At 40.2% G+C, this 15,188-nt stretch overlaps 1 protein-coding gene across 1 annotated transcript in view; it reads right to left on the minus strand.

Annotated features, from left to right (window-relative positions):
* Positions 1 to 14,815, minus strand: part of SMAP2 (small ArfGAP2) — a 38,908-nt gene extending 24,093 nt beyond the window's left edge. Inside the window, exon 1 of the mRNA XM_011377972.2 lies at positions 14,288 to 14,815. Coding sequence (XP_011376274.1) covers positions 14,288 to 14,390 — 103 coding nt within the window. The 5' untranslated portion in view covers positions 14,391 to 14,815. The remainder of the gene's footprint in view (positions 1 to 14,287) is intronic.
* Positions 14,816 to 15,188: the final 373 nt, after the last annotated feature.

Raw genomic sequence — 15,188 nt, forward strand, 5'->3', positions numbered from 1 at the left:
TAGGATCAGCAAGTAAACCTTAAAAGGGTGACTATTTTTTAGTTTTGTTTATTTTGTGACCAATTCCCTTTTTTGTTTCCCCCTTGTACTCAAAGTTCTAAACAGTCTTTAACAGGGCTAAGGGGAAAAAAAGTCGAAGGAAGTGATTTGTGTCTATATATGAAGCAGAGCTTTAGAGCAGAGGAAGTAATATAATGAAAGCATCAATGATACAGAAGAAGCAACCCAAAGTGGGGGAGAGAAGCAGGACCACCTGGGAAACTTCATCTCTACTTGAGGATTCTCCCTCCTCAAGTTACATTTTGGAGGTTCTCCGTTTAGACCAATAAGGAAAACTGGACTACTTATAACTTTCCGGATCAACTTAAGATCTCTGACAAATAGCTTTACAGGGGCTATTATTTCCATTTGCAAAACATCATTTTCTGCAAATCTTGCTCCATCCACTTTTTCTATCAAGACTTTTCTCTTTTTGACTCCCACAGTACTCTGTTGTTCTCCTGTGGCACTCATCTTTGGTTTGTTGTTCTGTTATTGGGTTTTATTTTGTTTTCATTTATTTTTCTGAGCTCCCTTGGGTAACAACTGCCTAAGCGAGCATACTTTTAAAAAACCTACTGTTAGTATTTTTTTTATGGGGACTTGAGGTACAAATTGCTTATTACTCAGAAAATAATAAAAAGGTAATTAAACATCTTACATAGAAAGTTGGGAAAAGGGTGTCCTCAATGTTCCTTGTCTCCAGTTAGCCTGTGATATTTTGGCTTTAGCCAATTTCCTCTGCACAAAGACCCCACTTAAAGCATTTATGAATAAGCTAGAAGAGTGGTGGCTGAGACATGGCTTATCTGAAAAGGGGAGGGAGGAAATAAAAAATAGCTGCTTTCACCGGGGGCAGGAAGGAGATTATTTCATTAGGAGCTGAACAGGGAGACTATCTCAGTACAAACAATTGTTTGGTTCAACAGCTCCATGTGGCCAATTACTCCAGCAAAGACTCAGCTGGAATGGAACCCAGAGCTTGCCAGGACCGAGGGACAGGGACTGACACAGGTTCAAGTGTCAGCTTCATCACGGTGTTGGGGTCCCGGAATGTTCCAGCAAGGATGTTCACAGAACGCGCTCTACCCAATCAGCACACAGCATCATTTTGCACCCAACTCAGTCGAGAATGTGGATTTAAACGAGATGAATCAAAGATGGAAGTGGGGCAAATGCAAAGTTACCTACCCTAAAACTGACAGTTTTACAGCAAACATAACAAGTATAAAATTAGATCTCATAAGAGAGCTAATGCATTTCAATCATCATGTCAATGGTTAACAGCAGGCTGGAGGAGGAGGTGGGTAGGGAGGGATTGCTAACAGCTAGGCAGCTGTTACAAAGTCTGCCAGGTAGATCTGATATTTCAAAACTTGACATTATAATTGAACTAATTTCCCATCACTCGTGACCTCACTTCAGATAACAGGCACTAACTTGGTTCGCTAGAAGTCACTTTCTTCACTCCTTGGGGACATTTAGCACTTTACATTTTTAGCTTTATTTCAAGTTAAAGTCTTAACTTCCTCTTTGTGACAACCAGTATCTACTCCTACTCTGAAAAAAGTACTAAAGATGCAAAGTGAGCCTGACCACTTATGGTGTGCGTATCTTTAAAAGAAGCTACTAAAAGAAGGGTGATATGGCCATTGACCAATGAGACTTCATCCTCCAACCCTAGGCCAGGTAATAAGCAGAAGAGAAACAATATGAAATGGATATTAAAAATAGCCCACATTCAAACAGTACCACTTTCTTCCCTCTAGAACAGTGGTTTTCGACTGAAGCAATTTTCCCAAGGGGCAATATCAATGTCTGGAGACATTTTTAGTTATCACAACTCACAGGTGGTGGGTGGGGCGTGCTACTGGCATCTAGTGGGCAGAGACCAGGGATGCTGCTAAACATCCTGCAATGCATAGGACAACCCCACAACAGAGAAGTAGCCAAAATGTCAAGAGCGCAGAGGTTGGGAATACCTATTCTACAGGAACCATTTTTAAGTCATTTAGTTGGGAGCATGTGAGATATAAGATTATGTCAATTCTGTGGAAAAGCCTCTTATCTTGTTCTGTAACAAGCAATTTAGAGCACTAGAATTCCAAAATTAAAAAGAACCTTAAGGATTACCTAGTTCAAGCACATTGGAGAAATAAAGGCCCATTGAGGTCAGGTCATTTACCCAAGTTCATAGAAATTATCAGCTGGACTGAAATTGGAATCATCTCTAAACACCCACAATGTGTGTTATACATAGTAGATGCTCAATAATGGTCTCTAAATTGACGTCCTGCTCCTTAAGTGTTCTTTTCTATTACAACATACAGTTCACTCTCTTGCTGAGAAGCCCAACACCTGAGAGTGTGCGTGAAGGCTTATTCACACCACCTCCCATCGACATTCCTCTTCCTCCAAGGAAGCGCAGAAGTGGAGGAGTGTGACACAATACAGCTCAAGAACCAGTGGCCAAGCACAATGTTTTGCAGCAGCTTGCCTAACACATCAGAGGAGCCCCGACAAGCGGCAAACATTCGGAAAAGCAGTGCCAGGTTAATTGAATCACAACCATATCCAAACAAGCTAGAGAACTTTCATTTCTAAACAAACAGCAGAACAGAAATGAATTCTGGGATCAAAGTACAGATGGTTAGTCCAGTGGCATGTCGAATGTTAGTCATCAAAACAGCCCCGGCTTAAGGGGAGAGAGAGAAAGGTGGCGATTTGCCCTTTCAAAATGAAAACACACAGTACAGTATTTCAAAACCTAGGTGTTTCAAAATTGGGTATAATGAGATCCAGGTCAGAAAGTGTGGTGCAAGGGGGCGGGGCAAAGATGCTAGCCATGTGAACAGAAAAGATCCCACAAAGGGAACATTATGTAGGTAAACCCAGGACAGGTCTCTAGGAAAAAAATCACAGCTTCAAAAGAGCCAAAGCAAGGTTCTTGAAATTAAACCTGTTCCAGTGGGAACAAGGAAAGCTTCTAAAGCTGCTGCAAGGTTATTATTAATTTCTATGGCACCTGAGAACAGTGTCTAAATATTTACTCTCATCCCACAAAAAGGCTAAAAGGGACTGCTATTTCAGCCTCCTGTTTCAAACCCCATGCTACATGTTCCCCAAGTTGATGTGTCACACTAAAACCTACTGAGAGGGCAGAGTACTAGCTTCGTGAATGGCTCCAGTTTTCAATGCAGCACAGATGCCAGAAGCACACAAAAGAAATAGCACAAAGAAGCAATTGCCACCAAGCAACTATGAGATTCACCTGCTCGGCTTCTTGAACTGTCACAGATCTTCAAATATCTGATTTAATGGTATGAAGGTGACTTTCAAAAAAGAAACAAAAAAAGCATATGAGCTAAACACACATTAATAGAGTAATAGTGTTTATGATGGAAACATTAGACACTATGTGCCAGACACTGTGGATTTGGTCTGCAGATATAAATGGGACAATCCCTGTCTTCATGGAATTTACAGTCTAAGAAAAGCCCTTGAAAAAATGCAGTAGGTATCATCCCCTTCCTACCAATGGAGGACCTCTAATCCACCTTTCCAGGGAACTGAATTTAAGTGTAGGAGGCCTGTATGAACAATATAAGATGCTGATCAATAGTACAATATTTCCACATATCAAGTGTATAATGTGGAAGACTGTGCATGTGATACAAGAATATATCTTGGCCCATCTTGCTTCCACCATGTGCCATAAAGCTGTTCAAGCCAGGATTCTTCCAGCTCTCCATTCCTTGTCTTAACAGATGTCTACTGCGGTGAAGCACTTCGGAATGACAGTCCCCACAACAAGGCCATCTCTACATGGGCTCATCCCAGAGGACTCCTTGACAACTTTTTACAATTAGAGGACCCCATGAATACTCAACTCTGAACATCCACCAGTCTAACAGCAACACAAAAATTTACATTGTACCATTATTTATAATACTGAAAAACTAAAAACCAAAATGTCCAACGATTGGGCAAGAGTTAAGTAATAACCTATTCAAATGATGAACTACAGTAAAGCTATTTAAATGTTTTTAATGTCATGAAAAATGCTTATGATAAATTTTAAGCAAAACAATAAAGATATAAAATTATTATAGTATAAATTCAAGTAAAAAAATAGGTGATATGGATTATGGGCAATATCATCTGCATCATACTTTATTCTTCCCAATGGTTTTTATCAAATATGAATAACCTTCATCAGAAAAAATAAAGTTTTTGCTTTTTAAGAAATAACATTTAATGTTTAGCTAATAAGCACAAGAACTCTCCTGCCCCCCACCCCCAATCCCTCGAGACAAAAAACAACTAGTCTGGGAGTCTGTTCCTATGGTTACAAATCTTTTTTCCCCTGTAAATACATAAGTCTAATGAAACTGAGCCCTATTTTTACTCTCTGCCCACAATATGGACCCTTGATTTGAGTCACTTATGTCAGGCTGCTTCTGTTCCTCTGTAAATACATAAGTCTAATGAAAGTGAGCCCTATTTTTACACTCTGCCCACAATATGGACCCTTCATTTGAGTCACTTATGTCAGGCTGCTTCTGTTCACAGACTAGGCTTAGAACCAAGTCAAAATGCTCAGAGGAGCTGATCTAGAGTCTTCCTGATTCCAGCGCTGCTTTTAATGACACTTTCTTTCTCTCATATACAAACTGAGAAAGTTATTATAGCATTCATATCTACAGGAAAGACCTTTCCTCAAAATTCTCCTAGGTCTGAAACAGTTTCTCTAACCAAACTCCACGTGCCTACCCTCAGAGAAACACAGTTCCCAGTCCCACAGCCATTCTTTCAGTAAAAAGGTTTTCAACATAGCAGAAGAGCCTGAATCTTTTGTTTCTTTCTCAAATCAGCTGTCACACTTAAATTGATTTCCATTAGCACTGCTGTTTACAGCTATTTTGAACAAAAACATCATGGTAAGAACAGGGAGTTTCCTTCCTATTTCTCATCGGAAGGCTTGTGTCAGCTTTAACCCTAGTGGTAAAGTATCAACAAGATAAAGACAGCAATGCCCCTTCTTCCCCTACAAGCTTTATACTGCAGCCTAAGATGTCTCCAGCTCACAAGGAAAATTCCATAGGAAATCATTTTTTGAAGGCATAAGAACAAGAAAAACCAGCTAAACAATATTAAGACGATCTTTAACTTGAGATTTGAAACACTAGAGAACTTATTTCTAAATCCACACATTGGGGACTTCCAGTGAGACAAGAAAAGAGGAAGAAGTTAACAAAATTTACTTCGTGTGTATTTCAGGAAGTAACATTGTAGGATTAATACGTAAACCCACATCTAAAGATGTAAGCTCTGTGGTATAGGCTTGGAGATTTATGGTCTTTCCATCACTAGCAGCTGGTGCAAAAAGACTACATGGCTATTCGAAAAAAGGAAAAGAAAAGGTGTTCAAGTCTCTCAAATCATTATACTAGGTAGGACAGGCTTATCGGCTACAGCTGAAAGTAGGTCTCTCTTCCACCTTTATTTGCTTACTATTTTCATAAAATGAGAATGCTGCACATTTGTGTTTTGGGTGAGGAGAAATGAGGTGAAACCTGAGGAATCCAGTTTTCACTGCTTTGGAGTAAGAAATTTCGTTTTGAAAGCAATGACTTGAAGTTAAAACAACAACAACAACAACGAAGCATTCTTCAAGTGGGCTTATGAAATCCGGTACTTTCTAAATAAGCCATAATCTACATGTACTTAAAAGTAAACCAGAATACCCATAAATATACAAACGGAGGGGGCGGGAGGGGGGGGACGAGGGCTGCGGTCAACAAAGATGGTTAGAAAACTAACATTACTTGAAAATGAAAAGTAGCAGCAATAATAAAATCCTGTTACTACCTAGTGATATGTTACAAAGGTGGGATTCCAGGGCAAGTTTCAGCCACACAGGAAGGAGGTGGGGTGAAAGGGATGTTGGACAAACTGAAGACAACCACCAGGGCAACCTTACGCTGATGGATGGCCACAGCTGAAGGCAGATTTGGCTCATCTCTGTGGTTTTCCACTGGGGAGAGACCTGTAGTGCAGCCATCAATGGACCAGCATCCACAAAGCCTGTGGGGAAATACGGGATCCAGAAAAGTAGGGTAGGGAAGGAGAAAGTTTGGAAAACGGAGGAGTCAAATACAATAGTGAAATAATGTACTTATTAAACACGAGGCTTCAAAAATGCATAAATGTACCTCTTAAGTTGAAATGGGCTGGCTGAAAAAAACCCAGTATTCTGGAAAGCACTCTGATATGCTTTTTAAAATACCAAATTACATTTTAATTACATCTGGAATTAAAGTAATGCCTGTCAAGAGGAAATTAATTTTTGGAGAAAAGAGAAAAACAGTAAAACCTATGCAATTTTTACAGTTAGTAACTTTACTGAAACAATGAGGTCCCTTATCTGTGGCCTCTGCAAGAAATAAAAGCCTAAAAACAAATATACTCACACTCCAGTGAAAACCTTTGCTGGCCTACTTCCACCAATGCCATTAATGAAGCAGGGGCCCAAAGGCAGGTGACCTGATTGACAAAAAAAGCACTTCTAGAAAGTGCTGAACTTGTATCATGTAACTCATTAAACACTTTATAATCAAGAAGAAAATTAGTAGCAATAATTTAGGAAGCTTTGCCTTTAAATGGAGCAGCAGCAGTGTTCCATTTAAATACTTTTCAGGTCCAGTATAGAAAAAAGTAGATCCAGTGATCTCACCTTCCTCCCCCAGTGCTAACCTACCTGAAGTTGGGGAGGGACAGACAAACCAATAAGACTAGTTAAAATGATATATGGCACAAGGAGAATTAGAATTACCTTAACTATCAAAGAAAAAACTAATCTGTACCATGTTTTAAAGCTTTAATTCTCAAAACTCTTTGTACATTTGTGTTGCTGACCCAAGTCTTCCAAGCTGTAGATTGGACAAGCTCAGTGTATATATACATCCTACCTAAGGCCTCCCAGATTTGACAGGGTGGGAACCTATTTTCTGAGTAACCAAATGATGAACTGCTTCTGGCAGAAACCAACAGTCAAATACAGATTCAACAGAAGCCAGTTTTCCTAGTCACACATCTTAATTATATAGGCAATGAATGAGTTGTTACATTACTTCCTGGGACTAATTATTGTTTCAGCAACGGTTAAGATCCTTTAGAAGCACATAAGGTTGTATCTGCCTGAAAACCCTTTTTATTTCTTCTCCAAAATAACTCAACTATTTACTAATAAGGAGAAAGAATTACATCTTGGAAATATTTTTAAGTGCTTTTGCCAGTTTCCACTTGGATCCTACCCCTGCTCCACTCTATCACAGAGAACTACATCTCCCAGGCTCCCTTGCCAATAGATTTCTGGGTAAGTTCCATGAATGGGAGGTACCGATAAGATGCAGGAGGAAGTGGGCAGGGGAGCCAGGGTTAATGCTCTCTCTCTTACTAGGTCTGAGTTACAGCTGCCACCAAAGAGCTCTTCTTTCCATGCTTCTATCTTACATCAGACAGCTCAGGCTTCAGGCCTTTGGTGACACTAGCACCTTCTAATTTCCTTATGAGTATAGTAGCTCCCAGGTGTTGCTAATCTCTGAGTTGCCTCACTAGCCCATTTACCTTCTCAACTTTTACATCATCTATGTAACCTACTCTGTATATTAAATTCCCTCTGCCTGTATCACCTACAGTGGTTTCTATTTCTGTGATGGGTCCCTGACTTTAAAATACATTTTAAAATTTAGCTTTCCTAAGAATTAAACAAATATTCAGATAACCTATAAAAAAATTCCTTCTAATAAGAAACAAAGGATTTATAGATGACAAAATCAATTCATTCATTCAAACGAACATTATTGAGAGCCTGATCTGTGCCAAGCCCTGTTCTAGGTGCTGAGAATACTGTAGTGAACAAACAGGCACAAAACCTCTGCCCTCATGGAGCTTACATTCTAGTGGACATGTAACTGTAGCAAATTACAATTTTAAAAAGTTAAGCAATATAGGAATATTTCTTTAACAAAAAAGTAATCTGGCAAAAGTGAATTCACTTTAAGGTGTTCTACTCTACACAGACTTGGTTCCTACCTTTTCAATGTGGTATGCTGAACTGTCACATTCCAGAGGCCAATATAGAACTTCTTCAAAGTTAGTATCTACTTAAACTGGCCACTTGTGCTCAAACAGAAGTACAACTGTGATAAGGATTTAAGCAGACACAATAACAAAAGTTAGGCATTGTATGCTTTGAATGCAAATTGTATGTGTGTTTTATGCAGATTCTTGCTTGGCATCTTTTCACCAGGGATATCATTTGGAGGAATTGAGCCTGAGTCCATTTAATAAGTCACTTTATCCCTTGTCTATGGCACAGGTAGATTCCATCAACACAACATACAAAGCCAGCTGCAATGTACATAATGAGTAAAGTGTTGCGGTCACCAATTGCATGACATAATTCCAAGATGAAAATTTCAGGCAGAATAATAGAAACAGACAATGAGTCATGTGGTGAACAGTTATAAAGACAACTGTGCCCAAGAAAGCTGCCACCTACATACCACAATGACATCAGATGAAAAATGCAGAAAGTAGTTTTCTGATTTATTTGAATGCAATGGATTTGCTGAAAAGTGTACTGAGAGATCAGGCTGCAGCTACCTGTTTATACATCCTAAGCACTGAGTAACCATGAGCACACTTCAAATATTCAGTACTCATAGACTGCTTGAGTATAAAAGCACATTCAGCCTCAAAATCAATGTCATTAACTTTGGAAATGACATAACATCTATTGCTGCCATTTCACTAGACTTTTTTAAGATAATTTAATGTACTCGTGAAGGTACATTTCCATGGAGATCTTGTGGGCATAATACTCAGACTTTTCTTACTACTCAGCAATTAGAAAATGTTTCATATCTATGACGCTTATGATTCCATTTAAGTAGAAGGTGGATTTCCAATATTATCGGCTTCTTACACAACAGGGAGACTAAATCATATTTATAATCTCAATATCACACAGCAAGTCAACTACAGAGCTAGGATTTTAACCTTATGGCCATCCCTAGCCACTCCCCAAACATGAAGGCAAAATATACTAAAGAATCCAACCTCTCTGCCCCACAATATATTACCCATGGCAGCCTTTGCACAGTTCCTTCTGCCCAGAATGCAAAGTCCCCTAAATTCACCTGGCAAAGTCATGTTTATCATTCAAGACACAGCCTACTTGTCTCTTTGAAACCACAACTTCCTGAGGTAGACTTGTTTGCTTTCTTCAATGCTTTCATTTGGGCCTGTACACAACGCCACAATGCTAATTACTACATTGCATCATTTATCTGTTTACACATCTGCTTCCCCCATTGGACTGTAAAGTCTTTGAAACCAAAGACCCTACTTTTTAATCTTCATATCCTGGTACAGTGTGTGACACAAAGTAGGTGTTTAAGAAATATTTTCTGAATAAAAACATGTAATGTGGGATTTCAGACTCACAAAGAGTTTCCCCTAAAAGTTATGGCATTTTGTACACTCCATCACACTGCCATGGAATATTTAAAGTACAAGAAGAACAAATAGCAAAGTATCTCCCAGGTTTAACAAGTTGATATTAAAAGACAATCTAATAGAGACTTTGATAAATTCCTTTCAGTAAAACTGTGTCAAGGTAACCACGACTGTCATAGTTAAAATGCATTAACTGTAAAGACCTGGAAATTTTTTGTTCTTGGCTGGAGAACGGTGTTGGACTAGAGATGGAAGCAAAACGCTTTCTGTTGTCTAGATCTGATAGAATTTTCTTAACCTCTCAAAAGGTGCCACAGGTATAGCTAAAATATTTAAAAATTGATAGGAAAGTTCATGTTCTAAGAAATGATGTTTAACAAAATTTCTGTTGATTTATCAACAGAAAACAAATGCAAAGCTAGAGATTAATTTACCAGAGTTAAAATTTAGGACTACCATTAGAAGGTTTCTATACAAAGACTCCCTCATCTAATCTTTCATACAAGTTTGAAGAGTCAGGAAACATCCAGAGATAATCCTCAAGAAAACCATAAAGTGCATCTGCAAAAATGCCAGAACCCCCATAGATAGGAAATGGTTTGGCTTAAAGACTAGGGAATTATGGGGTGAGTCATTCTAACTGTGGTTTCCAGTAACCAGAGTATTTAAGGGAATAAAGTCAGGAAGTGAAATGAATAAAATCAAGATTAAAAAAGATCAGCAATGGTAATAATAATGCTTACTTTTGTGTAACACTTTAGTTTATGAGACATTTTCATTTTTCGAATGAGGAAAATTAAACTGAGAACGTTAGGTGGCGTGCTGAAGGTCACAGAGCTAAAATAAGCACAGTAAAGGAGTTTAACTGGATTTTTCAACATCAGGTCTACAGATCCTTCCACTACTCTGCTTCTTTGCCACCCGAAGAATGGGCTACTATGTGCTGTGGATGGGCCCGAAACACTTCCTAAGATGCCTTCGATGAGAGCAGATGTTTCCAAATCACTTAAGCATATCTTTCAACTTAAATAAATAGCCTAGGAATAGCCTTAGGAAATACCCTGAAAGAACGAAGAAGCTCCTTACTGTGCCGGAAGAGAGAATCTTCCTGTTCTCCATGTTATACTATTGATTGAAAAATGCAAGATGTCATGCATTGTGGGTATTACGCAAATGTTTGCACGAAAGCACTGCAAAGAAATATATTTAAATGTAGTTGTTTGTCTATGCAAATAAAAGCCACATAAGAAATTGCTGACAGTGGTTACTTCCTGGAAGGGAAAATGGTGGCTAAGGGATCAGAGACAGGAAAACAACTTTTCACTGTACACATTCCCTTTTGAACCTTTTGAATTTTGAACCATATGTAAGTGCTACTTTTTTCAAAAAGTAAGTTTAAATTTAAGAATACATAATGGGAATTGGAACAGAGGCAATGGTGATTCAAGGTGAATCATTTCAGAGATAGGACACAGCAGAAGGAAAAAGAAAAAAATTATTACAAAATTTCTGTCCGATTCCAGAATTCCATGTGGTGATTCATAGTCTGAAGTAAATATTCCTCGAGACCATCAAATGTCTTCCATTTTAATTCTCTTCTCATTCTTTAGGTCTCAATTCCTTACGAACCTTGATACTGAGAAAGGAGTGTCCCAATAGTGGACACGAGTATTCATTCAGGTCATTAGAATGGTAGATTCTTTCTTGGTAAATAAGATAGCGTCTAATTTAAACCAGTCTCTGAAGAGGTTGATAAGGAGTTATTTTGAGCACAATGATAAAATACGAAACTGCAGAGCTAAAGACTAAACTAAATCTTGGACTAGTAAGACCCCACAGAGAGGGTCTACCCTAAAATGGGACCTGGCCTCAATTAAGTAGTTACATGGACATATCTGGAATTTTCAGTATGTCTGTTCTATCACTACTTAAATCAGTCCAAAAATTTACCCTAAAGGTCACAATAGCTTGAGGATTTGGGGTGGTAATGAAAGCAGATCTTTAGGCCTAGAGCAAGTCATAGTTTTGTTGTTGTTGTTGTTGTTTAAGACAGCACCAGATCACTTTACTTTCCTACACAGGAATCACTTCCATGCCTTAGAGGCTCCAGAAACTGGCGATTCTTGTGCTCAAGAGAGTTTTTAAAAACTCCAGGACCAACAAAACTTGTACCACATAAAGAGAACACATTCTTGTTCTCTATTCTGGTGTTCAAATGACATATTTAAAGATAACAACATTCTTAAATAAGTATGAGGTTTTAAAAAGAAGAGCTATTGCCAAAGAGTTATTTTGGAAAATTACAAAAATACCTACTCATGGGTCTGCAGTCCAGGACTATGTCATCTGATTTATTATTAATGGATTAGCAATCATTCACCAGGTCCTGTACAATTAGCTCTCAATTTTCTAAGAATGGACATGAGACACAGAGATAAATTCAAATTCAAGTCTCATTTTAAGTGTTTAAATTCCTCCTCCCAATAAATACATTTTTCACCACAGCTAACAGGCAACTTAATCTACTGATACAAGTGTCTCCTCTTTCCATGATCTGACAGTTGTCTACATGATCATTATGACAACCAAAAATCAAGAAAAAGGAGGAGGAAAATGAGTGAGAAGGGTTGAAAGAGAAGGGGCTAGATAATTCACAAACTGGATAAACTGAGGCCTCAACAAATGTCTTATTTAAGTGAATTGAAAGATGACTGACACATTGTCATCTCATTTTTAATACTAGGACTAAGTGACTGAAGCCACCAAGCCAAAATGTAAAACTAATTTGTGAAAAGAAATTGTTTCAGAAACCAAGATTCTACCATCGACAGCAGTTAATAAGGTTTACAAGCCAGCAGTTACTAGTTCTCATTAAGAATTAACTAATGTTTCATTACCTGATCTCCAGTAATGCTATCGATACGAGAAATGGAAAATTTGGAGGAAGAAGTAATGAATCAACCTCTCTCTTCCATATGCTATATTTTATTGGAATATGAGTAAGCGTAAGAATGGTATGAGAAATGGGGATGGGGGTGGTACTAATCATCGAAATGGCATATGACTCTCCAAATGTAGCAATGCTCACTCCAGTGAGTTGCTTCACTGTGACTCAAGATCTGTCAACTGAGGACATAAGGGAATTAGAGCAAAGCCAAGAGATACACTGCTAAATTTTAAACCAAATCTTCCAATAGATTTAAGACAAAATCTAACAAAATCTAACAAGAGTCAACTAAAAGAAATTAACCTACTCAACATAAATTGATTCTAAAGTACTTTGGAAAATGCATTCTTGCTAATGCAAAAATTCAGGAGAGAAGTCTGGGGACCTGCTTTCCTAATGACATATGCCATTTATCTACTGGTAGAGGGCACTACAATATACTAGGCATCTAAATCAATGTATCACACCCCACCCCCACCCCGGTCCTCCTCACATAACCTTATTTTTCAAAAGTAAAAGATAATTAGTGAAAGCATTAATTATGCATGTACTTCCTCTCTCAATACTGATAAATACAAATACATATGCGTCTTTGTTATATACTATATGCCCAATATGCTATATGGCAAACAACTCTGGCAAATCCACTGCATTATGAACAGAAGTAAATTAACAATAGCTTCCAAAATATAACTATATCTTTCTCTCCAACCAAAAGAAAAAATTTTCTCAACTCCTCCAATTATATTCCAAAAAATTCAGAAAGAAAATAAGGAAATAGAATGTTTATAGACACTTGTACCTATAAATTTCGAGTGCAAACATTTCACTAATAACCACGCTTTCCTATCATACTGATTTTTAATTTGATCAAATCATGAATCTTTGAGGGCACAGAAAACAAAAACTAAAACTCTGCCAATTAACAATGACTATATTTCACCTTTAGAACGGTAATCACCATGGAAGCAACAAATTGGATGCATCCCTTGCTTCCCTCTCTCCAGTGATTAAACGGATCCTTCACTACAGCCACATCTGCTAGTTTCTGCCAGCACACACACACACACACACACACACACACACACACACACACAGCCTCAAACGCACTCCACAAGCCAGGGCTAAGACTGTCTAGAAATCCGCACTGTCTCACTGCATTAGGAAGCTTCCTGCTGCACATATTCAGGAAAAAGAAAGCCACCTAAACACCCTGTCGGATCACAGCAAAGCTGTAAAATGTCAGAAGGAGCTGCTAACCAAATGGCAGGCAGCAACAATTGCCACCTTTAAAAATCATTTAAGCACTTTTCCTCCCCATCACCATCTCACTTCCCTCCTCATCCCTCCTCTCTCTCCTTCCCCGCCACCCCGCCACACACGCACACACACACACACACACTCACTCACTCACTCTGCAGTTCATCCCCAGCTTTTCAAATGAAAGGCTGTGAGCTCTGGGCTGCCTCTAGAATAACAGCCTCAAACTCATTCAGACCCCTTAAATACAAACATACTCACCTGCATACATCACGCCACTTCTATTCCCACCCTCACCCCCCCCCCCCCCCAACATATTCGCCCTCGCAATCTCTCCCCACACCAATCCGGGCGCTGCAGAACACCTAGCAAGCTCAGCAGCAACAGTAGCACGCGGTTACCATTTCGGATGATTTGGGAGGCCAAAGCTTCAGAAACCCCCTCCCCACACAGGCCGCCTCCTAGGAGCGGCCCGGAGGCTGGAGGACCCCTCGCCCGCCGGGGTAGGTGCACTACCTTTAGACTGGCAGTCCGCGCAAAACTTGTTATCCTCCTCCAGCAGCAGGTTGGCCAGGACCGCCTGGTACCGATCCACGTCCTTCACCGACTTGCCCGTCATGGCCAGGGTGCCGGCGGGGGCAGAGGGCAGCGCGCCCTCTTCGCCCCCAGAAACCGCTGCCTCAGTTCAGAGGTGAGGACTCCCGGTCCCCCGCCCAGGGGCACCTCCTGAGCGGGGGAGAGCCCTCTCCTCCGGCCCCGCGCCCCTTCTTGCTTCAGCCGCGCCCGCCCCCCACTCTGCAGCCCCTCAATGCGGCGCCCCCTGGCGGGCTTAGGGAAAAGCCAGAGTCCAGAGGAAGCTGCCGGTCCAGAAACCCTCAGCCCCGGCAAAGGGGACTCTCGGCCCTCCTGGGTGCGGGACACAGAGACAACCGTCTGGCCTGCCCGTCTGTCGGTCGTCAGTCCCGCGCCTCGGTTTCCCAGGCAGCTGGCGCCTGCTCGGCCACCACCTCTGCCGCCTACTTCCGGCAGCTCTTCCTCTCCACCTCCACCCAGCCCAGCCCGCGCATGCGCCCCGCCCCCACCGCTTCGTACTGGACTCTTCTCTGGGTTCCGCCTCTCAGGAACCAATCCGGGCAGAAGTGAGGGGAGGAGCTTGGGGTGGGCGGAGGGAGAAGTGGACACGCCTCCTGCGTGTCCTTGGAAAAGAATGAATGGAGCCTGGCAGAAAGGGAGTGGAGGGAGTGGAAGAAAGTAAAGAAAAACAACAGTGAACATTTACTGAGCTCTTACCACGTACCAGATACTATGCTAAGCTCTTTACATGAATTATTGTAATAAAATCCTCAAAACACCTCTATAAGTTAAATACTTATCATCCTTATGTAACCTCCAAGAGGTCCTTAGCGTATCCACAATC

Source organism: Pteropus vampyrus, unplaced genomic scaffold, assembly GCF_000151845.1.
Source record: "Pteropus vampyrus isolate Shadow unplaced genomic scaffold, Pvam_2.0 Scaffold326, whole genome shotgun sequence".
Taxonomy (NCBI): Eukaryota; Metazoa; Chordata; class Mammalia; order Chiroptera; family Pteropodidae; genus Pteropus; species Pteropus vampyrus.